A 21,888-nucleotide genomic window follows, 5' to 3' on the forward strand; every position below is an offset into this window, starting at 1 on the left:
GAGGACAAGGAGCTTGTGCCGAAGTTCTGAACTGTGGCAGCAGTTCCCCTTTCCCTCCTCCTCCTCCTCCTGTCTCGGTGTCCGGTTTGTCCCTGGACTGCAAACTGTACATGTGCGGACATTTAATAAAGACGTGCTTACTGCAGTGCCTCAAACACACACTCACACAAGCATAGTTCCCTCTCAGGTGAAGGCAGGTTTGAGAGAATAGTGGCCTTTAACTGCTACCCTTGTTTTAAAAAAGTTACACAAAATCCCACATGACAAGCTGTGCCTTTTTTGTTTCCTTCTGGGTTTTCTCTACGAAGATCATGTTTTGACTGTCTCAGCAGTGCGGAAGGGGCTAAGCTCCACTAGATGGAGCTGTAAGGAAGCTTAGGATTTAGAAGACTGTGGCATGGCTTATTTTAATATGTGCATTCATATACTTCCCTTTAAGTGCTTTATGACCCTATTACTTGCTAAACGCACAAACAATGCAAATGGAAGGTACCACTTTAATGTTGGGGCGATAAACCCAAATGGTTAATTGAGCCAAAGACACATGTTGTCACCACACATGCCTTGATTTCTACTGTACTCAAAGTGAAAGTATTCTGCAGGGTGGATTTATATTGTGAATGGAAAATACTCATGTGATTGTATAAAGCCATAAAGTATTAATTATATTCTATAGAGAGGGGGAAAAAAGCCTAATCCACTGCTTGTTCCTCAGTGAATCGCTCTCATGCACTTTTTTCTCATGTATTGCTGATTACCATCTGAAGATTTAGTAAAAAAAACAAACAAACACACACACACACAAACATACACATTAAAAGCCTGATAAGAGATTCCTTCTGCAAAAGAGTCATTGTGCTGCTTGGCTTTATTTCCCCTTTTTGGCACTCTGGTATCCAGGTCTTAATCTGGAAGGATACAATTAATTTATGCTGTGAAAATTGATTATTTCTTGCCCGCTCCAGCCTTTTTTGGGAAATTCCTAAGCAGCATTTGAAGAAAATGAAGTTGTTCTATGGGTTAAAAGTCTGATATTTGATGATTTCAGTATATAGTGTATCACTGTAACAATAACTTGGGTGAGATCTTGGAAAATGAGGGAGTTACACCTGGTAATTCCTTATTGGTATTAAGTTATTCAGTATTTGAGGGTGTCTCTAGTCCTTTGCTGATATAATGGTATGTGTAGAATCTGTCACGGGAATCATCAGAATAACTAAGCTTGTGGCATGTTGATTGGCAGGAAGACTGAAAGTAAATGTCAGTATTGTCGTTTGAAGAGCAATTTCCTCTGGTCTCATTGTGACTACTTCTGAAGAGCAGTGATGGCCCAGTGCAATAAATCTGAGAGCAATAGACAGTAAGAAATGCCTGTTTGATGGAAGAAATCACCTGTCTGCCTAAATTTAAATTAAACTTTTGTATGTTTTCAGGAGGTGTGTGTTGTTTTTGGAAACTTTTATCCATGTTTCTCACATTTACAGTGCAGATCATGATTACTGGCACTCCCGAATTCTAGGTACACACTTTGCAAATACACCAATTTTGTATGATCAGGATAGTTAAATAAAAAGCTTCTCAACAAAAAAATAAGAACTGACTATATCAGTTACATTATTACTGATAATTAAATCAGTAAATAGATAGAGCAAATAAGCGAATAATGAAGGGATGAAGGTCGTCTGACACCAGATAATACAAAACAACAGGAAAGGCTTCAAGCTGTTTCAAGAGTTTTTCAAGTTAAGAAGAACTTTACAGTCAGCAGTGCTGCCTCTGTTACTGGGAAATTTGAATGTATGAAAGCAATGATGAAATCAGAAGATTGCATAAATATTTGGGGTAAGAGGGTGAATGGACTGTACTTGTATATACTTGTATTCACCAAATTCACATACAGCACATCTTAGTCTATGCAATATTACAGGCTACACATTCATACACCAGTGGATGCATTGGTAGGCAATGTGGGCCTCAGTGTCTTGCCCAATGACACTTCAACATGTGGTCTGGGAGTCAAACCACTGACCTTCCGATTGGTGGATGGCCTCCAGAGCTACAGCCAACTCACAAAACTGAAATCGAGTATGAAAAATATGCTTGTTTTTCTTCAAGATAATTGTACTTGTTTAATAAATCTATTTGCTTGTTCTGTGGTATATAATTTTGCTTATTCTAGGTAATGTGTTACTTATGTACTTAAAACAAACAAATTGATCTCAGTAAAATGCTTTTGCATAAAACCAAAAACAAAGCACATTTTTCATTGATTCAAGATCTCTTATCTAACTTAGATGTCTTAGACTTCAGTTTGTGTCTATGTGCCTATGAGCAGCCACTGTAGCAGATAGCTGTCAGGGCCCTTCCCATTTGGAGAATCAGGGTGGAATTCTCCTGGAGAACTAAGCTAAAAACTACTCAGAGGAGCACATGTTTGGCATCAGCCATCCTAAAACAATTCAAGCAACAAAAATCTAATTGCTGCATAAGTCGGTTGTTTACTTTTGGATTTTCCCTGCAGATGTATGATGCTGCTGCTAATCGACTGTCTTCCCCAAAACAGTTCTGTGGGTCAGAAGTCCATTTGTGAACTCTTGTGGTTGTGAGAGCAGCTGCATGTTAAGTGTGAAAATGATGTCCCATGATGCTTGCTTTGTAAACACTATTTTAGCTCTAACCATGTTCGCGGTATGTTAAGCATTAATTGGTTAGGGTAAGAATTTTGTCATCCTCATAAGGACCTTTTGGCTTTGTAGATCAATGACTTGAGAATGACATCTGCTCTAATGTTGAAATACTCATGTTGAATACTCACACATAGGATCATATTTAATTATCAGTAGAGTATGAACAAACAACCTCCATGTTTGTTCATGTTTGGAAAGGCCTGCTGCACATATCAGCTGTGACTCTATTCCCAAAATACCGACTAAGAAACAGTAAAGATGATGAAAAGCCAGAAAAAGCACAAAGATTCCTATCTTTTAAAACTTTGCAAAAGTAATGCACAAATAAGTCTGACGCATCTCCTGACAGACTCAGCTGATTTGCACAAGGGTATGTTGAGTAGCCACCTGCATGCAATCAATTGAGAAAATAATGACAAAGTCTGATACAAAAGTAACATATAAACTTTTACTAGCTTTTGCTTAAATCACAACAACATTTGTTGGGTTTTAGTTGGAATATAAGAAGCTGTTAGCTTAACTCCTCCCATCAGAATTTCTCCCTGATTCTTAAAACTTCAAACAGTTGGTAAGGCACTGGCTGCTCATAAGTATTTCACACAGCCCCATTGAAAAAAATGACGAAGTTGTAGGAGTATTTGAAATTTCACAACAAGTTTGGCAGCCAGGCCTGTTCCAAGAGACATCTTACACAATTGTCATGTGCAAACTTGCACCTCACGTTGCACAAACAATCAGATCTTTGAGTGGTGAAGGTTACATCCTGTATACAGCTGTTGTCAAACGTTTTAAATTAAATATGCATATATACATACACATACATCATCAATAGAACAATGAACGATGGATGTAATTTCAAGAATCATGAGTCAAGTAAACAATTTAAACAATTTTTGATTACTTTATGCAGTGATGTTTTTGGACCACTATTGCTTCTACCAAATAAATGCTGTGAAGCAAAGGGAAAAAATGTCCAAAAAGTGAGCACTGAAAAATAGTCAGCAGAAATAAACCACCAGATCAGCAAGCCTGCAAAAAGAAGGGATTTATTACAATTCACAAAACCAACTAAAACCAGTAGTAAATGCAAAGTCCTTTGCCTTCTGTGGAAACGGCCTGCTTGTGGTCAAGGACGCCCCCTTCTGGTTATATTTCATTACTTTATTGTTGCGTTCAACTGCACATTTAACCAAATGTAATGCAAGAGCTGTAACAATCTGTCAATTAATCCGTTAACTGTTTGTTAAAATATTAAACGATTAATTTGATAAAAGACTAATCACTTTTAAGTTGAGAAATACAGAATAGGATCTCCACTCTTCCAGTATCTCTAATTTTCTGGTTTTGTCTACTCTATTTCACTGTAAGCTGATTTTTATTTTTATTTTTGGTATTTGAAAAAATAGCAAGTTGTGCTACTCAGTTTGGCCGAAGCCACCCCTGCAGTCTGTGGTATGTTCCTGGCATACTGTATATGCACATAAAACTCAGCGATATAATGTTGATAGCCAGAATAGAGTTGATAACCAGTTGGATCTGAATTATTTTCTTCATTTAATTATTTGATTTTTTTTTTAAACTAGCTCTTGTAGATATTTGAAGTAAAATGTCATTTATATGAGCCCATTACTGTCACCTGCATGTCACGCTGTTCTCGGCAACTTTCTCATATTTGCAGATTTGACAGATTTCAACGGAAACTCGCCTCTTCCTGGATGACATACATGTAGTACAACCAATAGCCGCGCGAGTTTTCAGAGGCAAGCCCCGCCTTTACTTGACGGACATTGCTTTCAGCTAATCACGGCTCTGAGTGACGCGCCTCACACCCGGAGACGGATTTCCGAACCGAATGTAGCAAAATAGCTTGTACTTTGTTTACGTCCCCCTGGTTAGCTGACAGCTGTTCTGCAGCTTTACTCACACCAACAGGCTTGCCTGAATGCCTCTCACGGTAACCTGGAGCTTCGTGAACTTTTAGCTGAGTGTCGCTTTTGTCAGGGATGGAATGTTTTGTTGAATGAAGGGGACCCGTTAGATGCCGACAGGAGGATGAACTCCATCACCGGTCGGGTTCTTGCTATCCCCGCCGCCTCTGTCACCAACTCTGGAGCTTCATCCTCTCGAGCCTTGCATGTAGAGCTCACTTCCCAGCAGGTAATTGCAATTCCCCAAAGTTCATGCTGACATCAACTGCAAATAGGCCAACTGGGGATATGTTTGACTGACTGCCTTATTGTGTTGTGTATCAGTTTTCAACGTCAGTTACAACTGCTGCCTAAAGATTTAAAACAGGCCCGTCCAGGCTGCTAGCTAGTGAGCTAGCAACAGCTAGCTTCTACTAGCTAGCTTACAGGAAATAAATGAACCTGTTCTCACACACTATTTTCTCCTGAAGCAATTTGGCTAGCGTTCGCATTCCTAAACCAGGCATTGTATTGCTCTATCTTGAGTAGATATAGCATGTTACAGCTTTTATTGGGTTTAAAGCTCGTATGTTTCTGCTCATGTTAACATAACTTGGCGTTAAGTCAACATGAAAGTGACAGCTCAGTTCAAGTGAAGCGGTAGCGTGGTACGACGTTACAGTAATGGCTCAAGCGGCTGTTTTTATTAGGATTTCAATCATGTGTGTACTTTGAGCAAGTTTCCTTCATGCTCTTTTAAGCTGGGGAATTCGAGAAAAGTCCTCAATGTTCATTTTGCGTCCGTCCTTCCGTTCATTCATTCATTCATATGGAAATGGCAGAGCGCTTGTTCACTGGGGCTAAGGGCCACTGGAACCAAAGAACATTAAAGTCTCTCACACACATTGCATACACTCACATCATTGTACTGAAGATATTTGTAGCAACTAACATGGTCTCTGCATTTGTTAATACATTAGGCTGAGTTATATAAATGTCGTGCAGCTTCTGGAGCAAACACTAATTGCAGTATTTATTCAGTTTCCAAACATTTCAATCCACATCAGGCATTAGAAAATCTACAGTGTCTTAAGCACAGTGTCTTTAATCCTTGGCAAAACATATTTGATTAATGTTTTGACTAATATAGTTTGTGTTCATGGCAGTTTTGTAAAAAATGTTAACATCCCCCATTTCATAGGTAGAAATAGACCTAATATATCTATGATGGTAATTCATTTGATATTTCCTCTTGCTCCTTTAAAGGATCATACTACTTGAATGCACTGAAAGGTTAAACATTAAATATGTATGAGATTTATCATTTGTAACAACAGAATGTTTGCATTACTAAGTACTGTTACTACTGGTTTAGAACATGTTGACCCTCTCTCGATTGGTCTATGATATTATAAAAGCCTAAGGCAGGGACATGCTCTGTCTTATTACTGGTTGCACGTGTAGTCATGTGATAGACTAAGCACAACTAATGGAAATGGTTGTCTTTTGAAACATTTGAACAAGCAAACATTTGATCCCCTCTAAAACATAAAATACCAGTGAAAAGGGGTGAAAACGTTTAATCCACAGAATCAGGCACTCTAGATAAGGTTTGGATGATAGGAAACTTTGTTGGGAGAGACATGAGGAGCGGACCTCTTGTAAGTTCTGGTAAAATTAGTGTGACATTAATTTCCTGATTGAGGCCTCTCCAAGTGTTTATGCTGACATGTGTGCTGACCTTTTTCACAAGCAGCTTCGACGTGTCAAAGTTTAAACTGTCCTCGTTCTTAATTGTTTCATCCAAAAATAATAATTCCATTGGCACCATGCGGCCCCAGATCATAACTCTGCCAACACCGTGATTAGTAGATGGTAGGGTAGCCAAATAACTATAGCAGTTTGTCTTATGTTGGCATAAAACCTTCGTCCAGAGGGTCTTTTATTTGATATGGTCAGCTACAAACTTTAGTCAAGTTAGAAGGTGCTGAGTTTAGAAGCAGGGGTTGCTTCTGAGCTTGTAGCTGAGAGTTGAAACATCGTAAAGAATGTTATTTTAAGAAAAAACAAACCATGTTCATAGAAATCGATTACATTTAGTGAAGAAAGTCATTTTTTGGACTTCTGTGTACTATAAGGTTTAATTTAAAGTAAAAATTAAAGTGTCTGCCTGTTATTTTGCGATGATGATGATGGTCTTTTTTTATGTGCCTCTGTGTATTAAGGAAGTTAGCATTGATACCAATACTGAGTCGGGTTTTTGTAACAGGTTTGTTGTACTGAAGCATGAAGAAGTATGATTGAGATTGAAAACCCGACACTACCGTAAATAAATTAGTTTCATGCTGTGTTAAATAATCAGTTTCTACTATAACGTCATGCCACTGTGTGAATTTCTCCTCATTCTACAGGCACACCTCAGCTTTACCTGGTTGTGAGTAACATTGTGAAGGCAGAAGCCCATAAAATTTCTCCCCATTGTTGGCGTAAAAGTGCAACGTAACACATTTTTTCTGCCTTCTTTTTTCCAAATGCAGCTAGCGTTGATGTAGCAAGTTTCTGGACAAGCTGTACTTTTAACAGTGTCGCCCAAACAGCCCAAACACTCGTTTTACCTCTGACCGTGACATTGAGTTGCGCATGTCCACTCCCTTTCTTTTTTTCCCCCCATTTTACATGCAAGTAAAGACAAAATCACCATTAAGAGAGATTGCGAATCGACGTTGTTTCGAAAAGTGCCAACTTTAAGTGTAAAAGCAAAACAAGGGATGTCAGGCTGTGCTTAACGTGCACCCTGTAAATTTTGTTCTTCAAAACTTCAGTCCCTCATTAGCATTTTTTCTTGATCTAAATAAATGCAGCTGGTATTTTTGTATTGTCTGAAATTATAATTGTGTTCCTGCAGAGACAACATAATACTGTTGAATATTTGTAGAAAATAAAGAGATTCAAGTTTTTATGGCCACGTGGCCCAGCCTCACAAGAGTCTGTGCTTTAAGTAAATTGTTCCAGGTCAAATGCAGCTCTGCTTCACTGGCCTTTTTTTAGGTTCTTCTTGTCCAGTTTCTGAGGAGATGGAATGCGCCAATCATTAAACGCATCTAATCATTTTGTCACACTGATCACATACCACACTCAGACTTAAATGAGCATTTTATTACATTTGTACATATAACGGCTTGTTGTCCTAAAAGCTTTTTTTCCCGTGGCACCAACTTTGATCTTCGCAGTGATTGCAGTCTGTAATAAGAGCTCTGATATTTGTGTGGGTGTCTTTTTCACAGGCTCATCCACCGCTGCAGTACAATCAAAGATCTTTTTCTATGCCTGTGGCCCACACTAGCCCATTCTGAAATGTGCAGGGACATTTTTAAGGGGGGGAAGTCCCCTGTGGAACAATCAGTTTTTTTTGTTCACGAGGTCCGTAATCTTACAGGGAATCCCATGACTTAGGTCTCCGTCGGCTGGTCGAGAGAAAAGTTAGGCAGTGGTGATGTGGTTTGCACAAAGTGTAAAGTTGCTAATATGTTGTCCTTTTACCCCCATCTACCACACACACATAACATGCTTAATTGATTCCATATATAGATTTAATCTTTGTTCTTTTTTAGATTAAAAAAAGTATTATTGAATTAGTTTAAATTCATTCATTGCAAAAGTCGCCAGCCTGGTGCACACACTCTTTAGCTAATTCTAAAGGTGTTTATCTCTTAAAGCGTCTCCATGTCTTTACATGGTTCTGCTTGTGAGAAAAGTCACATGTTTCTGAATAATGCCTTTCTCTTACTGGATCATTGTGCATTGTAAATTCTCTGATAAATCACTCGTTGAGCTAAAAATGCTACAGGTTTTCTCATGTGATTGTCATGACTGACTGTGCTTCCCTAGTTAACAGGCTGCTTAACTCTGCCATAAAGAAGTCACGTCTCTGTTATTTGAACATAAAACATCTGGCGTTGCCCCTGTGTACGACAAATAAACTGCCACTTCCGACTCTTTATGCGTAGAATGGACAGTTTGATACTTTACTGGCCTTTACAGGCATCTCTTCTCAGTTACTGTGTCAGGGTTTGGTGTCTTCACCACTGCTGAGATAGCGTTTACCAATGACCATTAGATGAGCAAAATGAAACTGAATGCAACGGCTTTCATGTTTTAATTTTCGTTAATGCATCTGCACTTTCTCTCCATCCCCTTCTGTATTTTCCGCTGACAAACAGAGACGGTTGCGTCATCTCCGGAGCATAGCTGCCAGGAACATTGTCAACAAGAATGGTTCTCCACTGCTGGACACTTACTTCACCCTCCACCTCTGTATAGAAGAGCGCATTTCTAGAGGTCAGTGTTAACAGTATTACCACACAAGCCTTGACCCATTGGGGATTTTTGTTGCACTACCTTTCGTTTCTTTGTATTTGGCTTCCAAGGAGCTAGACTTTCATGTAATCTTGTGCGGTGGTCTGGCTTTCTGAAGGGCTTTTCTTGATATATTTTCTTTAGTTTCAGTCCAGTCCTTGTAATTGGTCATTTCAACTCGAATTATGAAACCGTGCTGTTTTCTACACATAACAGAGAACTTGGCAAAGAACCAATTTGTAAATAGTATCTTCAGGTACTTTGCAACAGACTGATAGTAACAAAGACATAATTTGTTCCGATTTCTTTTATTGAATATACAAAAATACCAAAGATAACTATTTTTGCACTAGCAAGGTGATTCTTAAAGAGCCATCAGCAGAAAACTTATCTCATCTCAGCATGGTGTGCACTTTGTCCTTAATCTGAGGCACTTTTAGTGGAGGACAGTATCTATCCTGAGAGATGCATCTGGACCTCCACTTGATCCATTTGCTGTTCGCTGAAACCTCATCAGAAATGGTTCTCTGTGGAAGGGTGACTGTCAAGAGGCCATTTATAAGGAAGGGAAATGGGGAGAAAAGGCTGAGCTATGCCAAATTACACAAAACCTGGACAGAAAATTGCTCATGAATCCTCCCCAGATCCCTGACCTCAACATTTTTTAAGTAGTTTGGGATCATCAGCCAACAGCCAAAGAAGAGCTTTGGAATGTCCTTCAAGAAGCCTGGGGAAGTGAGAAGTGCCTGTTTGAATTGTACAGACTACATTTTAAACATGTGTTCTGTGTTTTAGTTGAAATAAGTTTTAATAAACCACTGCACACGTTTTACATTTTCCTGTCAAAGAAACGGGGTGTGGTTTAAGACTTTAGCACAGTGCTGTAATTTCATATCAACAAGATTTTGAACAAACAACTAGACAAGAACTTTTTGTATGCACATTAAGTATGGATCCTAGAATGGAAGTAACGCAGTATTCCAGTGGTTTCAGAGGTTGAAGTGAACATTATAAGCACAAACTTTTTATTCCTAAGAGAAAGAGGCTGAACCGTGACATACATTTGACTCATCCTCCAAGAACTGCTGAGAGATTTGTTTTTAAGGTAAATACATTAAAGTGCTTTTTCTTTGGAAGCGCATGATCAGATTAATCACCATGCTGTCCTCACCGTATCTACCCCAGACGGTGCAGAAATGGGCTTAGATGTTCACATTAAAGCCGAGCCTTTGTGAAACGTATCTCGGGGTAGAATTACACATATTGATTGTTGTTCATTGTACGTCTCTTGCTTTGTTTTATTCAACATTCTTTTATGTCTTTGTAGATTTTTACAAGAGTGAAGTCATTCGAGACTCACTGGTGAGTATACTCATGCAAACCTTCGAACCTTTCCCCTCTGCTTCCCGTGATAGGTTCAAGATGCCATTACTTTCAGCTCGGTGGTGTGCTGTGTGCTTGTATTTTGGTTTATTTGCATGTTGCAGCAGCTTGTTGTTGTTGTTGTTTCAACCGCAGTTTATCTGAACAGGTTTCAAAACATTTAGTTTTCCACTGATGTCCTGTGAAACATGCTCGGTTGAGGTAAATGTCAGGCTTGACTTGACATGAATTTACTATGATATGTGCTCCCCCTTCACAACTTTCCCTCTTGGCCTGTTGTAGCTGTGTAAACCCAGCTGTATATTACGACGTGATTTTTGACTGCTCTCACGTTTGCATGCAGTTCTGCACGAAGCGTAGAGGCAGCCAAGCTTTTACAGTTGGGCTTGCTGCCGAGTCATGAGCTGACCTAAACTGGTCTCTAGGCACACTGCGCCATTCACCACCCTGGGCAGGCATAATGCTCTCCAGGAGTCATGATTCTTTTCAGCTCCCAGCCCAACTTCCTCCCGCTGAATGTAACCTTTGCTGATACAAGTTTTCTAGTACTCTATGTCTTTCTTGTCATTGTTCGTCTTGGGAGCACTTTCCTGTTCGTCTTCCTGTTTTCATAATAACTTATATGCCCTTTTGTGTCCGCCACTGTCTTTTCAAGTTTTATTTTCTGCCCCTTCACATACCCCCATCCCAGTGATTTTGTACTTTTAGTTTTAACATTCCTGCTTTGGCTGTCCTTGAAAGCAAGAGATTTTTCTTCCCGATATGGGGATAATTGTGCATAATTGAATGATGCAAACTACCTCAGTGCACTGTTGTTTAACCAGTAATCGTGCTGGGATTTTGGAAGTTCAAGGACAGAGTGCAAATAGAAGTTGGGATTGGACTTTGAGGTTAATGCGTAACAGAATGGTTCAATTACTTTGCCATTCACAGGGATCACATTATGATTTTAACAGAGGTAACGCAGTTTTGCTGTCAACTTTATCACACTCTCACACACGTGTAATGGGAGCTGCAGGAGTCTGCATTATCGTCTGAATCATCGACTTATGAATTTTAGATGAGCACAAAAATCAAATAAACCAGCTTCTACTTTATGCTGATTCAGTCCGGATTTATCCACTTTTGCGTTCCTCGTTCTCACGATGTCTACAAATCCTCACATGTGTGTTTGTGTGTGTGTGTTAGAATCCAACTTGGCGGAGCCTGGACTTTGGTATGCTCCCAGACCTTCTGGACACTTCAGTGTCTTGCTTTGTGGTCAGGATCTGGGGGGGGCAGGAGGAACAGTACCAGCTCCTCATTGAGTGGAAGGTCAATCTGGATGGCCTCAGATACACAGGACAGCAGGTCAGTATTCATTCAAAGGAAAGAAAATGTGTTTTATTTTTTTACAGTATTGGACAACTTCAATAATCCCAATGTGCATTTCATTTGTAGCTTCCCAGTCCAAACCAAACCGGTAAAATCCCGTTAAGCATTAGTAGAAAAACATTCAGAAAGGGCACTGGGCAAGTTCCAATGTGTAGAAGTTATAAATGAAGATGATAACTAAAACAATAAACGCAGTCAATAATTAGAAATATTAAACAACAAGTCCTATAAATCTCTAAGTTAGCAATCATTTAAAAAAGAGCTTTGTCTGCATTGAGCAGCCAAACAGCAGAAGGAGTAAAGGACTCGGAATATTGATTAGTTCTCAGAAGTGACACTTACCGGCCGGTCGGGAGCCCAAGACCCTCTGAACTCCAGTAACCTCACAGCACGCTTTCACTATATTTTTTTAAATATATTTTTCAGTGTCCTCAGTCCGCCTATAATCAATGAAGACTTATTAAGATACAGAAAGTTATCATTATCTCTGTTGGTCTGAGTTTGAGACTTCAGGAAGTAGGAGGAGGGCAGTGTCAATATAACTGCTTTCCAGACATGTTCTGCAACCGTCTGTGTGAACATTGTAAAAAGCAAGGCTGACGGGTCACAACCTTGTGCTTGAAAGCCTGGTGCTGGACACGTGTCCATACACCTGAACATGCTGGACTCTGACAGTAAGGAAACTGAACAACAATGAAAGCTCATCAGGTCATTTGAGTAAGAGGAAATGCTGTCAATCAAAATCTGAGGTTACATCCTATTGAATTAAAAGCAGAAGACTGATCAAATAAAATTATTTATGTGAAAATCTTAGGAAAGCATCCAATTTAGAGCGAGAACCGTCGGTTTCGGTTTTTACCACCAACAGGTCCCAGTTGTTATGTGACTGATGGTCGGCACAGAAAATACTTGCCGTTCTGTTGTGATCACAGACCTGCACACACTGGTGCTAGATGACAGTCGTACTTCCTGTATTACATGAACGGTTTGCCCGGTCACTCTTGGTTATGATATGTGCTCCAGTTGAGTCTTGGGGAACTGAAACACCGTCTCCAGGACAACGATGTTTATCATGCAGTATGCCGAGCTATCTGCGGGTCCATACGATTTTCAGAATATACTGAAGGGTTATGATCTTCAAAGGTGAAAATCAAACACTGAAATTCCATTTAATATGAAGTTTCAGTGATTTACAAATCCTTGCATTCTGTCTTTATTTACATTTTACAGTGTCTCAACTTTTTTTGGAAATGGGGTTGTAAATCCTACACTTTCCACCGCGGTAAATCCTGCATTCCTTTCTGATTTTGCAATATAGTAAATCCTAAACAGAAGTAAATCCTACATTCCCACACTCCTTTATAATGTTACACTGCTGTAAATCCTGCCTTCCTACACAGGAAAATGCGGGTAGCGCACTGGACCGTTTTACCGTTTTATTTCTGTTCTGTTTGAACCACAAAGTTTTAATTCAGGACAATATCTCACTTCTGTCAGGCTTCATGTTTACTGATGTATTTACCTTTATTTTACTTGTATTATTATCCATAACTTTTCTCTATGTGGTGCAGAGACATGATGTTTTTTAACATTTTCATAATGAGTCAAAATTGAAGAACTTTAATCTCCGTCCATTTCCCTTCATTCACTTCAAGTGAGTCGTGGTAAAATGATCAGTGCCAGTGTCTATCATTTTAGTTGCTTTGAATCTGGGGTCTATGCTTTGAAATCTCAACTGAAGATTTCATTTAAAACTGAGAATTTTTCAAGTTGTCCTTTTGTGTTTAAAATTTAGAATTTGGCAAGTCTGTTTGGCTCTGTTCAGCTCCACACATTAAAATATTGTGAAATTCATCTTAAATCACGAAGAGAAACTCAATACTATTGCCATTCCTCACAGTTAGGTTGAATTCAAAGCTCGTAAACAGATAACACAGCCTCATGCACATCCAGATGTCTGCTGTTCTTTGTTCTCCCCGTCTCTGTCTTTACATCCTCTGCACCTCTCGCTTCGTCCACAGATTCGATCCAGAAATCCAAATGAGATCATATTTGGATTGAACGATGGCTACTATGCAGCTGACTTTGATCATAAGGTAGAGATTTTTGTCTGTTTTCCAAAGCTTTTTTTCATCATGATGGAATACGAAACCCTAATCTCATTAGCTGTTTGGACACCACTTGGCTTCCGCACTGAAACAATGACATGTGGCGCTTTCAGGATCAGTCGGAGCGGAAGAATTACAGCCTGCTTCAGGTCGACCAAAGTTCAGTCAGGAACTCCTACAGTGTTTTCTCTTTGCTCAGGTAAGATTCATACCATCCTGCAGTCCTGCTTCATATTATCATTTCACTAAGTCTGACCTCTCAAATTTATTGCATCATCTAAATGCAGTGGATTTAGAAGAGAAAAAAAACACAACCTCCAAATAGTTTTACATTTTATTTGTTCACATATATATATTTATCAAGTGTATCCTTTGGTTTTCTTTCTGTGCTTTTATAGATAAATGCTGTAATTTGACTTCCGTCTATGAAATTAGCATTTTGTATGTTTATCGTGAGCAGATGGTGCCAAATGAAAGCCGACTTTATGGGGCCATTTTCACAGTGACTCGGCTGGCCCTCCAACTTAGTATGAGCTCATAAAACATGCAGTCTATGTTGTGTTTCTTGGACAAAATGGAATACATTTCAAACACATTTGGGCCACTTTATCAATTGACCACTGTCAAACTCATTGTTGAGAACAGAGGTAAAGCACTTGGTGATGTAGACAGAGAAAAGTGGCTGACATACCATTTACACCACAAGAGGTCGACAGACTTGCAGAGTAAGTCAAAAAGACAGCCCTGGGACGGCAATTAAGAACCCGAGACAGAAGGGAATGTTGGCTTCTGTTGACAAACACAAGTTTGCTATTCTGAATCTTTATTTAAATGTCGGTGAAACTAAACACTACTTTAAGAACCACCAAGGGCTTCCCCCAAGGGAAACCCTCGTTAACCTGCAGCCTGATCACATAACGACATAATTATACCCGGTGTTGCCTAAATAAATGTACATCTGGAAGGTTCAGTTTAGATATTTCCAAAATAAGACGTGGATCCTTTCATTAGGAGCACTATGAAAGTTTCCACCAACATTTTCCCTCTTTAGGGGGTCAGCTATGCGTCACAGGACTTTACAGTATCAAGGAAAGGGAGTTGCCAGCTGAACTTTAACAGTACGCCCCCATTCAAGAAGTGGTCAGGGTTTATGCTTATACGAAAGGAGACTGTTGCCTCCCTAGCAGCTTGCAGGAGAAAAAGCACAATTTGAGCCATAACTTTTATGACCTCTGCTCTTACTTTTTCTATTATTGCAGCCTTCCTTCACATCCTCTTCACTCTATCCACACCCTATGGGACTCTGCGGAGTTTAACACACTCACACTGCTCTGCCTGCAGGTCCTCACCCCTGTCAGAGTTTTTACTTGGCCTAGTGCACTCACGTGTGCATGGTTTATGATTATGTGCTGCAGAATGATTAATTAGATATTGTGCACTCCAGCAGGGATTAGACTCTACCCCACTCCCAGTATGCACTTAGTTTCTGACCCTCAGAGCTCTTCATTCTTAACTTTCTGAAGCATTCGGTGGATTGCTGCTTGTGGATATATATATTTCTTACAGCACATTGCACTTGTGATGTTGCATCGTTTGTTGAAGTGGGGTGAAGAATAGTGTTCTCTTCTAAGAATTGGATCGCCTTATTCATGGTGTAAATGTCTCTTTTTCCCTCTAAGAACAATGATGTATGTCTACAGGGGACACCCACAGTGTCAGACAGTCTCACCCGTCTCCCTCCCACTCTTCTTTGTCTAAGTGCAAAACATCTTGCTTAGCACGGTGCTTCAATGGAAAAAGATGAGAGCTGCTGAGAACACACCGATCTCGATAAATCATGGTAATTTGTCAGCAGATTCGGTCTGCTTTTCAGCGCCGATCCACTTGATGACACCCTCAGCTCGTGAAACATCGTGAATGTGGGCTTGCAAACACAACATGTCTCAGACGGTGAGATGAAGAAGGAGCGCACAGATCATCAATCAGCAAACTCTTGTCTCTTTCACAGAGGCTGAGGTGGCTGAGGGCAAGCCACATCCTACATAAAGCTGGGCCCCTGTGTGGGTAGTATGAAAAGCCAAAGCAGACAGTGACGAAAAAGATCCAGCTGCTCAACAAAACCTGTTTTTTTTTTTTTTTTCCCGCTTTGCAGTGCAAGGCTCGATGTGTGAACAGTATGACAGGAAGGATGACCTGGTAGGGCTGGTGGAATCTAGTAGCTGACATCATTGAGCAGCGGAATGGGCTTGTTGGATATTAAGAAAAAGTGGAGGCAGATGGAGAGGCAGAGTGGGTTACAGTTTCAGTTTATAACTGTCCAAAGTAATCTTTCGTGGCATATTGTTTGCTTAAATGGCAGACTGAAGTGGTATTTGAGTGGAAATGAGTGGTACTCGCAGCTCTCTGAAGGTTGAAGAGTCATACACTTACTTGTAGACACTGAGTAGTCTTTTTAATGACAACAAACCCACTGTGTATGGTGAAAATGAAAACAGTGGACCCAGTGACACATGGTAAACATCATTTTTGGGGCGCAACTTTCACGGTTCAGTGCGGTGTCTCAAACTCTTGGAGCCTTAAGGGGAAACTTTCTTTTTTTTTTCTCATGTGATCAGAGCCATATGTGGCCTATGTTTCCTGATTTGCTTGTGTATGCTCCTAGGTGAAGTATGCATGTACATACAGTATGCGTCAACAGAAGCTATGTGTAGTGATGGCGTAGCTCTGTGGGAGGTCTCATGCCTCCTGAGACTGTTGAGGGGATAATGCTTTCCTGCATACAGCCCCTGAGGTTCACTCGCCTGCTGGTTGGATGCTCTGAACCGCAGGATGGTCTTGATCTGAGTGTGTGGATGACCCCAGGGTCTTGACTGACGGCAACCAGACACAAACATGGCTGCATTAGCTTAAAATGGCTGTGGAGATGTAGGTATTGATGTTTTAATATCACACCACTGGAGTTGACTTTTGCTGAATTGAAGTAAGCTCTATACACACACAACCTTTATTTTTGTTACTTTTAACAACACTCTGGTATTTAACATGTTGAAATTAAAAGCTTTCAACTGCCATCTACTGGTGAAACCTTTTCTTTGGGCCTTATTTTCCCTCTTTCTCGAGTGGTGCAGCCTCTCTGATGAATGCCTCGCTGTGCTTTCTTTGGCAATGCCACCTTATTGATGGAGGGTTCATTCCCCCAACATCTAAATTTATACTACAATACTAAGCCCGAGTTCACACAAATACTTCACTGTTACCGATCATTGACTAAAATCATTTACAATTTTGGTCAATTTGACAGTGTACTATGAGACAAGTGCAGGTAGCTTGTACTCATTACTCATCATGGGGATCCAAACTTCTACAATTATCTGCAATTAGCTAACTGCATGGGACCTCTCTGACCCTTTCAAGACCAAACATATTTTTTCTGAGATCTCCTTGCCTTGCCTGTGTCTTTGCTGTAGTTTTCATGTAAACATGGCTTATAGCAAGTTAGCAGATCACTACAAAAACATCAGCCTGGAGGAGTAGAAATGCACATGCAGGCTTGCCAAAGAAACTTCACTTCAGTAATCTTATCTTCCGTTCCCTGTAGATGGAGACAATGGTGAGGTGATGTGAATAGCAAGTGGTTAGATGTGTTGACATTCTTTTGCAGTGAGACATAGGCAGAATTTAAAAGGTGTTGTTTGTTGTGATTATCCGCTGTTGTCTGTTGTGTTCCCGGAAGAGGTGTTGAGGGGCATATTATCCTTCCTCTGGTGTTTTGAATTGATTAATTGGCTGTTCTGTTCTCCCAATGTTGCTTGCAATGATGTTTGTACAGCTATCAGTCTGTTAACTTTTCTCCTTAGAAACGGGATTGTGTGAGAAACACATTGGGCTTGCCTACATGTGATAAACAAGTGGACTCACGCCATGAGTATCGCTCCCTGTAGGGCATCCTATGCATTTAAGCATATGAGGCAGAGCTGGGGAAAAAAAAAAAAATCCAGTTGCACAAACTGCATCAACCTGTGTGGGATTTTTACACATGTGATTGATGTGTGTTGCATAGACGAGCTGACAAAGTAAGCTGTGTGAACAGTGCTGCCAAATGGCCAAAGTTAATGTCACATGAAGCTTTATAGTGTGAATGCACCTGATGTGATTAGATGTGTGACTGCACTCGGGTCACACCCACTGAGTGGCAAAAAAAAGAGAGCTGGTTAAATGACTGCAGACAGTTTGACCGGCTGGAGAACATCAGAAAAATTAGATAAAATGGAAAGCTTATTAGAGACCATGATGAAGTAGTAAGCCGTCTCATGACTGCTCTTGCACATAATATGGACTGCACATTGGATTTTATAGTATAATTTATTCCATGCTTACAGTTTTTTGTCGAAAAAGGTTGAATAAAATAAAAGATCTTACGAACCGCTCTGTATACAACCAGAATGTGGGACTTCGCTGACAAATCCCTCACTGAAGTATGACCAGAGATCCAGACTTCTATAAGTCGGTGGTTCACAGATTGTTAGGAAGGTCGCAAAGATCCCAGTAGCTGAATGTTTTGTCAATGCGAGGCTGTCAGTTCAAGCGCTCTCTGCGTGTCGAGACAGAGCACCGACATGGAGCATACCCTCGATAGACCTCAGTTGGTGTAAATTCTTATTGTGCTTTGTCAGCCGACCTTTTGACCATTCCCAGAGTTATGAACAGTGCAGTAAAAGTGTGAAACTTATTACAGCCTAATCTTGATATCATTATTGACGCATACTGGATATTAATGTGTACGTTAAGATATGAATTGATAGAGGTAATCCAACTATTAGCTTAAATGAACAACATCACATTGATTTGTTGCCAAACCTCAAAACAAACAAAATGACTCAATGGAAAAGAAGCAATTTGACACATTTTCAAATGATAGATGAATTTGATTTTATTTTAATTTTTATTTATTTTTTATATTAAGATTATAAGCATAACCCTAAGCTTTTATAATACTGCCCGATTAATTAAAAAGAGGCAGACGGGTTCTACTTTTTGGCAAGATTAAATCTTTCATAAGCTTTTTAGATGTTTTCATTGGGGAAAAAAAAAAGATAAATTGTCAAGTTTCATGTGAACTTGTTTTTTTTTTCCTTTAAAATACTGTGAAGGAGAAGTATGAAGTAAGCAAAGCAGACATACATGAATTACTTAGACAAGCTTTATAGTAATGTGATATTCCATCGTTCTATTCTCCAAAGAAACAGCAGCATGAGGTCTTATGATGTGTCAGACTTTCATATTCCCTCAGAAGACAAACTCTATGCTCTCACATCTTCTTCTGACCCTTTTCTTTTGCCTATCTCTGTAAGCCAGATGACACATCTGTATTTACTGATTCCCTCTCTGCCGTGATATCAAAAATGGCAGATGCTGGACCACAACCAGGCACATAAACCACGGCAAATATTTAGATCATGGTAATCAGTAAAGGTAAATTCACATAAAACAAATGCTGTTTGGATGGAGTGGTTTCCAAGTCTTCTACTCATTGTCCCCCCCCGTTTCTTAGTTCATTTAGTATTTTCTCATTATCTAACGAACACAGATTTGACTGTATCCATAAGAGCCCGTGCAAGGACCTCAACAAGATATATTCTGTTTACAAAAAAATCTGGAAGTCTGAAAAGCATAACTTGATCTGACACCCCTGCAAAAACTATTTCTATGGTTGACGGACACAAATGTTTATGTTTGTCTGATGCTTATCAGGATCAAGAGTTGAGTGCACAGCTTCAGCCATTACTTCCTGAAAATCAGTGGCAGAGTTGTGATGTGCCTCTCAATACACAAAATAGGAAATTTGTCAATGATCGGTGTCCGTGTTCTTTAGGCGGTTGCCCAGTGCTGTCCCATCTGGGTGTACATGGGAGCACCCCTGCCCCCTTGCTGCTCTGCAGGTTGAGGTGATGGGCAGGCATTAGGCCAAGACTTAGGGGGTGATAAGCAGGCAGACATGCGTGAACAGCAGAGAGACGATAACTACTTTAACCTGGGGGAAAAGGCCATATCAGATTCTCCCATCTCAATCACCCGAACAGATGAAGCTGTCAAAACAGATTTGCCCTGATGTTCCAAAGGACTATCTCTGAATGTTATCGCTGTCACCTCAGACAGATTACCAAATGTGGGTAGATAGCACGAAATGATTATCTCGTCTGCTCCTTAGAAGCCTTTTTTCTGGAGCGGTTGCCAGAAAGATGCAGTATTAACCAAAGGTTACTATGCGAGTTTCATAAGAAAAAGCTCCCTAGGATTAGCGAAATGACCCAAACAAGCTGCTAGCCCGTTAAAAAGAGCTTCTTACACTAAACCCACTCAAGAGGCAAGCACATACCTAAAAGAAAACCTTATTCGTGTCACCCTTATGACCCAGACCACAATCCCCTCTTCCTGCCTGCAATAATCACAGTGTCCAATTTCTGCTTTTTTCTTCTGAACTTTACCAGAAGTGAGTCAACATCGTCAGCCGTCAAAAGATATAAACAGCAGTTTATTATCAGGTCCCGTACTTTTTTTTTTTCATGTCTTCCGTGTAAATGTGTATCTGTTTAAATTGGATAAAATCTCATCAAACCAAACTATTTGGTTGGCTTCCTCTGGAAAGAAGAACATTCATCACCAGAGCAGGAGAGGCCAGTGATGTTTACGGGTGTTTTTTTTTTTTTTTTTAAACCGTTTAAAAAAAAAAAAAAAAACTAAAAGACTAATGCTGGAGGTAATGTGAAAAAAACAAAGAAACTAAAAGATGCCGCAGCAGGTCATGTCTGTGTATGGATGGCACTGGGACATTTAGCTTGATGGAGATGATCTATCACTACCCTGACAGTTCTTTTGATAATTGTCAATAATTTGATTATTTATTTATTCCTTTTGTCTGTGTCCTGTAACTCATCCCCACCATCTGGGATTGTTACTTGTGGATGAGTTTAGTCCAATGGGTTGAGCTGTGAAGGTTTTGTCTATCTTTCGATACACTCTGGACTTGAAGCAAACATTCTGGAAAGTTAACCGCTCCTGTGATTGATGGTCTAAATAATGTGTTTGGTTGTCATTTGTGTACTGATGTTGCCGTTCCCTATTTCAGTGATGACAGAGACATGGAATTTGGAAACGGGCCTCGGTCTTCGTGGCTTTGCCTTAATTAGTGGCCATTTTGGGAGTCTTTGCTTTCTGGAACTGATGGGTTTAGGTCTGTTGGACAACAATTGATCCCACACTGTACTGCAATTAGATCATTAGACAAACAGTAGGGATTCAACTTTTGTTTTCCTTTGTGCTATTTCTGAGCTCGATCTGTCTGTTCTCGACTGTAGACTGATATTGGGAATGTTCTCATTGTAGTTTTTGTTCATAATTTAATGTCAAAACTCTTCATTAACTTCTGCAGAAAAAGAAACAAAGAGGGATAACAAAACACTATGCAAAGCACAATGACTGTTCCCCACATGGGAACAATCATAATTCATATTGTGTCATATAAACAGTCACAGTAAACATCCAAGCTGAGCAGAATGAATTGTTGCTGTACTCGTAACTGACTCAAGTTTTATTCAGCTAATCAATTTAATGATCTCTTGGAAATGCAGTTTCAGCTCAGAGTTGTTCTTGTGGTCCAGTGTGTTGTGAAACGATGAAGATCTCTCTCTTCCCCTTGCCGCCCCTGCAGGCTTCACACAGCACAGAGAGCCATCAAGCAGACCCAAGTGACAGTGCAGAGGATTGGGAAGGAGATTGAGGAAAAACTGAGGACGACGGCGACCTGCACCGAGCGGGTGAGCACGGGCGCCCTTCGGTGACAAATTCCTGCCCATCAGCAACTTCTCATCATCTGTGTTGAGGCAGCTCGTGGGCTTTTTGTCAGAAACAGTAGATGTTATTTAATCAGCTTACGGCAAACTGCAGATATGAAAAATGTTTAAGTGGATTTGTATTTTGAGAAAACGTATATGGATTATATGATTTTTCAGATATGTTTTCTGAGAACACAAACTAACACCATGGAGCAGTAATTGCTGTGATCAGCAAAAGCAG

General features: G+C 40.0%; 1 protein-coding gene across 1 annotated transcript in view; it reads left to right on the forward strand.

The window, feature by feature from the left end:
• Window positions 1–4,535: 4,535 nt before the first annotated feature.
• uvrag (UV radiation resistance associated gene) overlaps window positions 4,536–21,888 on the forward strand; it is a 95,652-nt gene continuing 78,299 nt past the window's right edge. Inside the window, exons 1-7 of the mRNA XM_075486475.1 lie at window positions 4,536–4,844; window positions 8,815–8,932; window positions 10,278–10,312; window positions 11,522–11,683; window positions 13,729–13,803; window positions 13,929–14,014; window positions 21,524–21,629. Coding sequence (XP_075342590.1) covers window positions 4,740–4,844; window positions 8,815–8,932; window positions 10,278–10,312; window positions 11,522–11,683; window positions 13,729–13,803; window positions 13,929–14,014; window positions 21,524–21,629 — 687 coding nt within the window. The 5' untranslated portion in view covers window positions 4,536–4,739. The remainder of the gene's footprint in view (window positions 4,845–8,814; window positions 8,933–10,277; window positions 10,313–11,521; window positions 11,684–13,728; window positions 13,804–13,928; window positions 14,015–21,523; window positions 21,630–21,888) is intronic.

The sequence above is a fragment of the Odontesthes bonariensis genome, chromosome 16 (genome assembly GCF_027942865.1).
Source record: "Odontesthes bonariensis isolate fOdoBon6 chromosome 16, fOdoBon6.hap1, whole genome shotgun sequence".
Classification (NCBI taxonomy): domain Eukaryota; kingdom Metazoa; phylum Chordata; class Actinopteri; order Atheriniformes; family Atherinopsidae; genus Odontesthes; species Odontesthes bonariensis.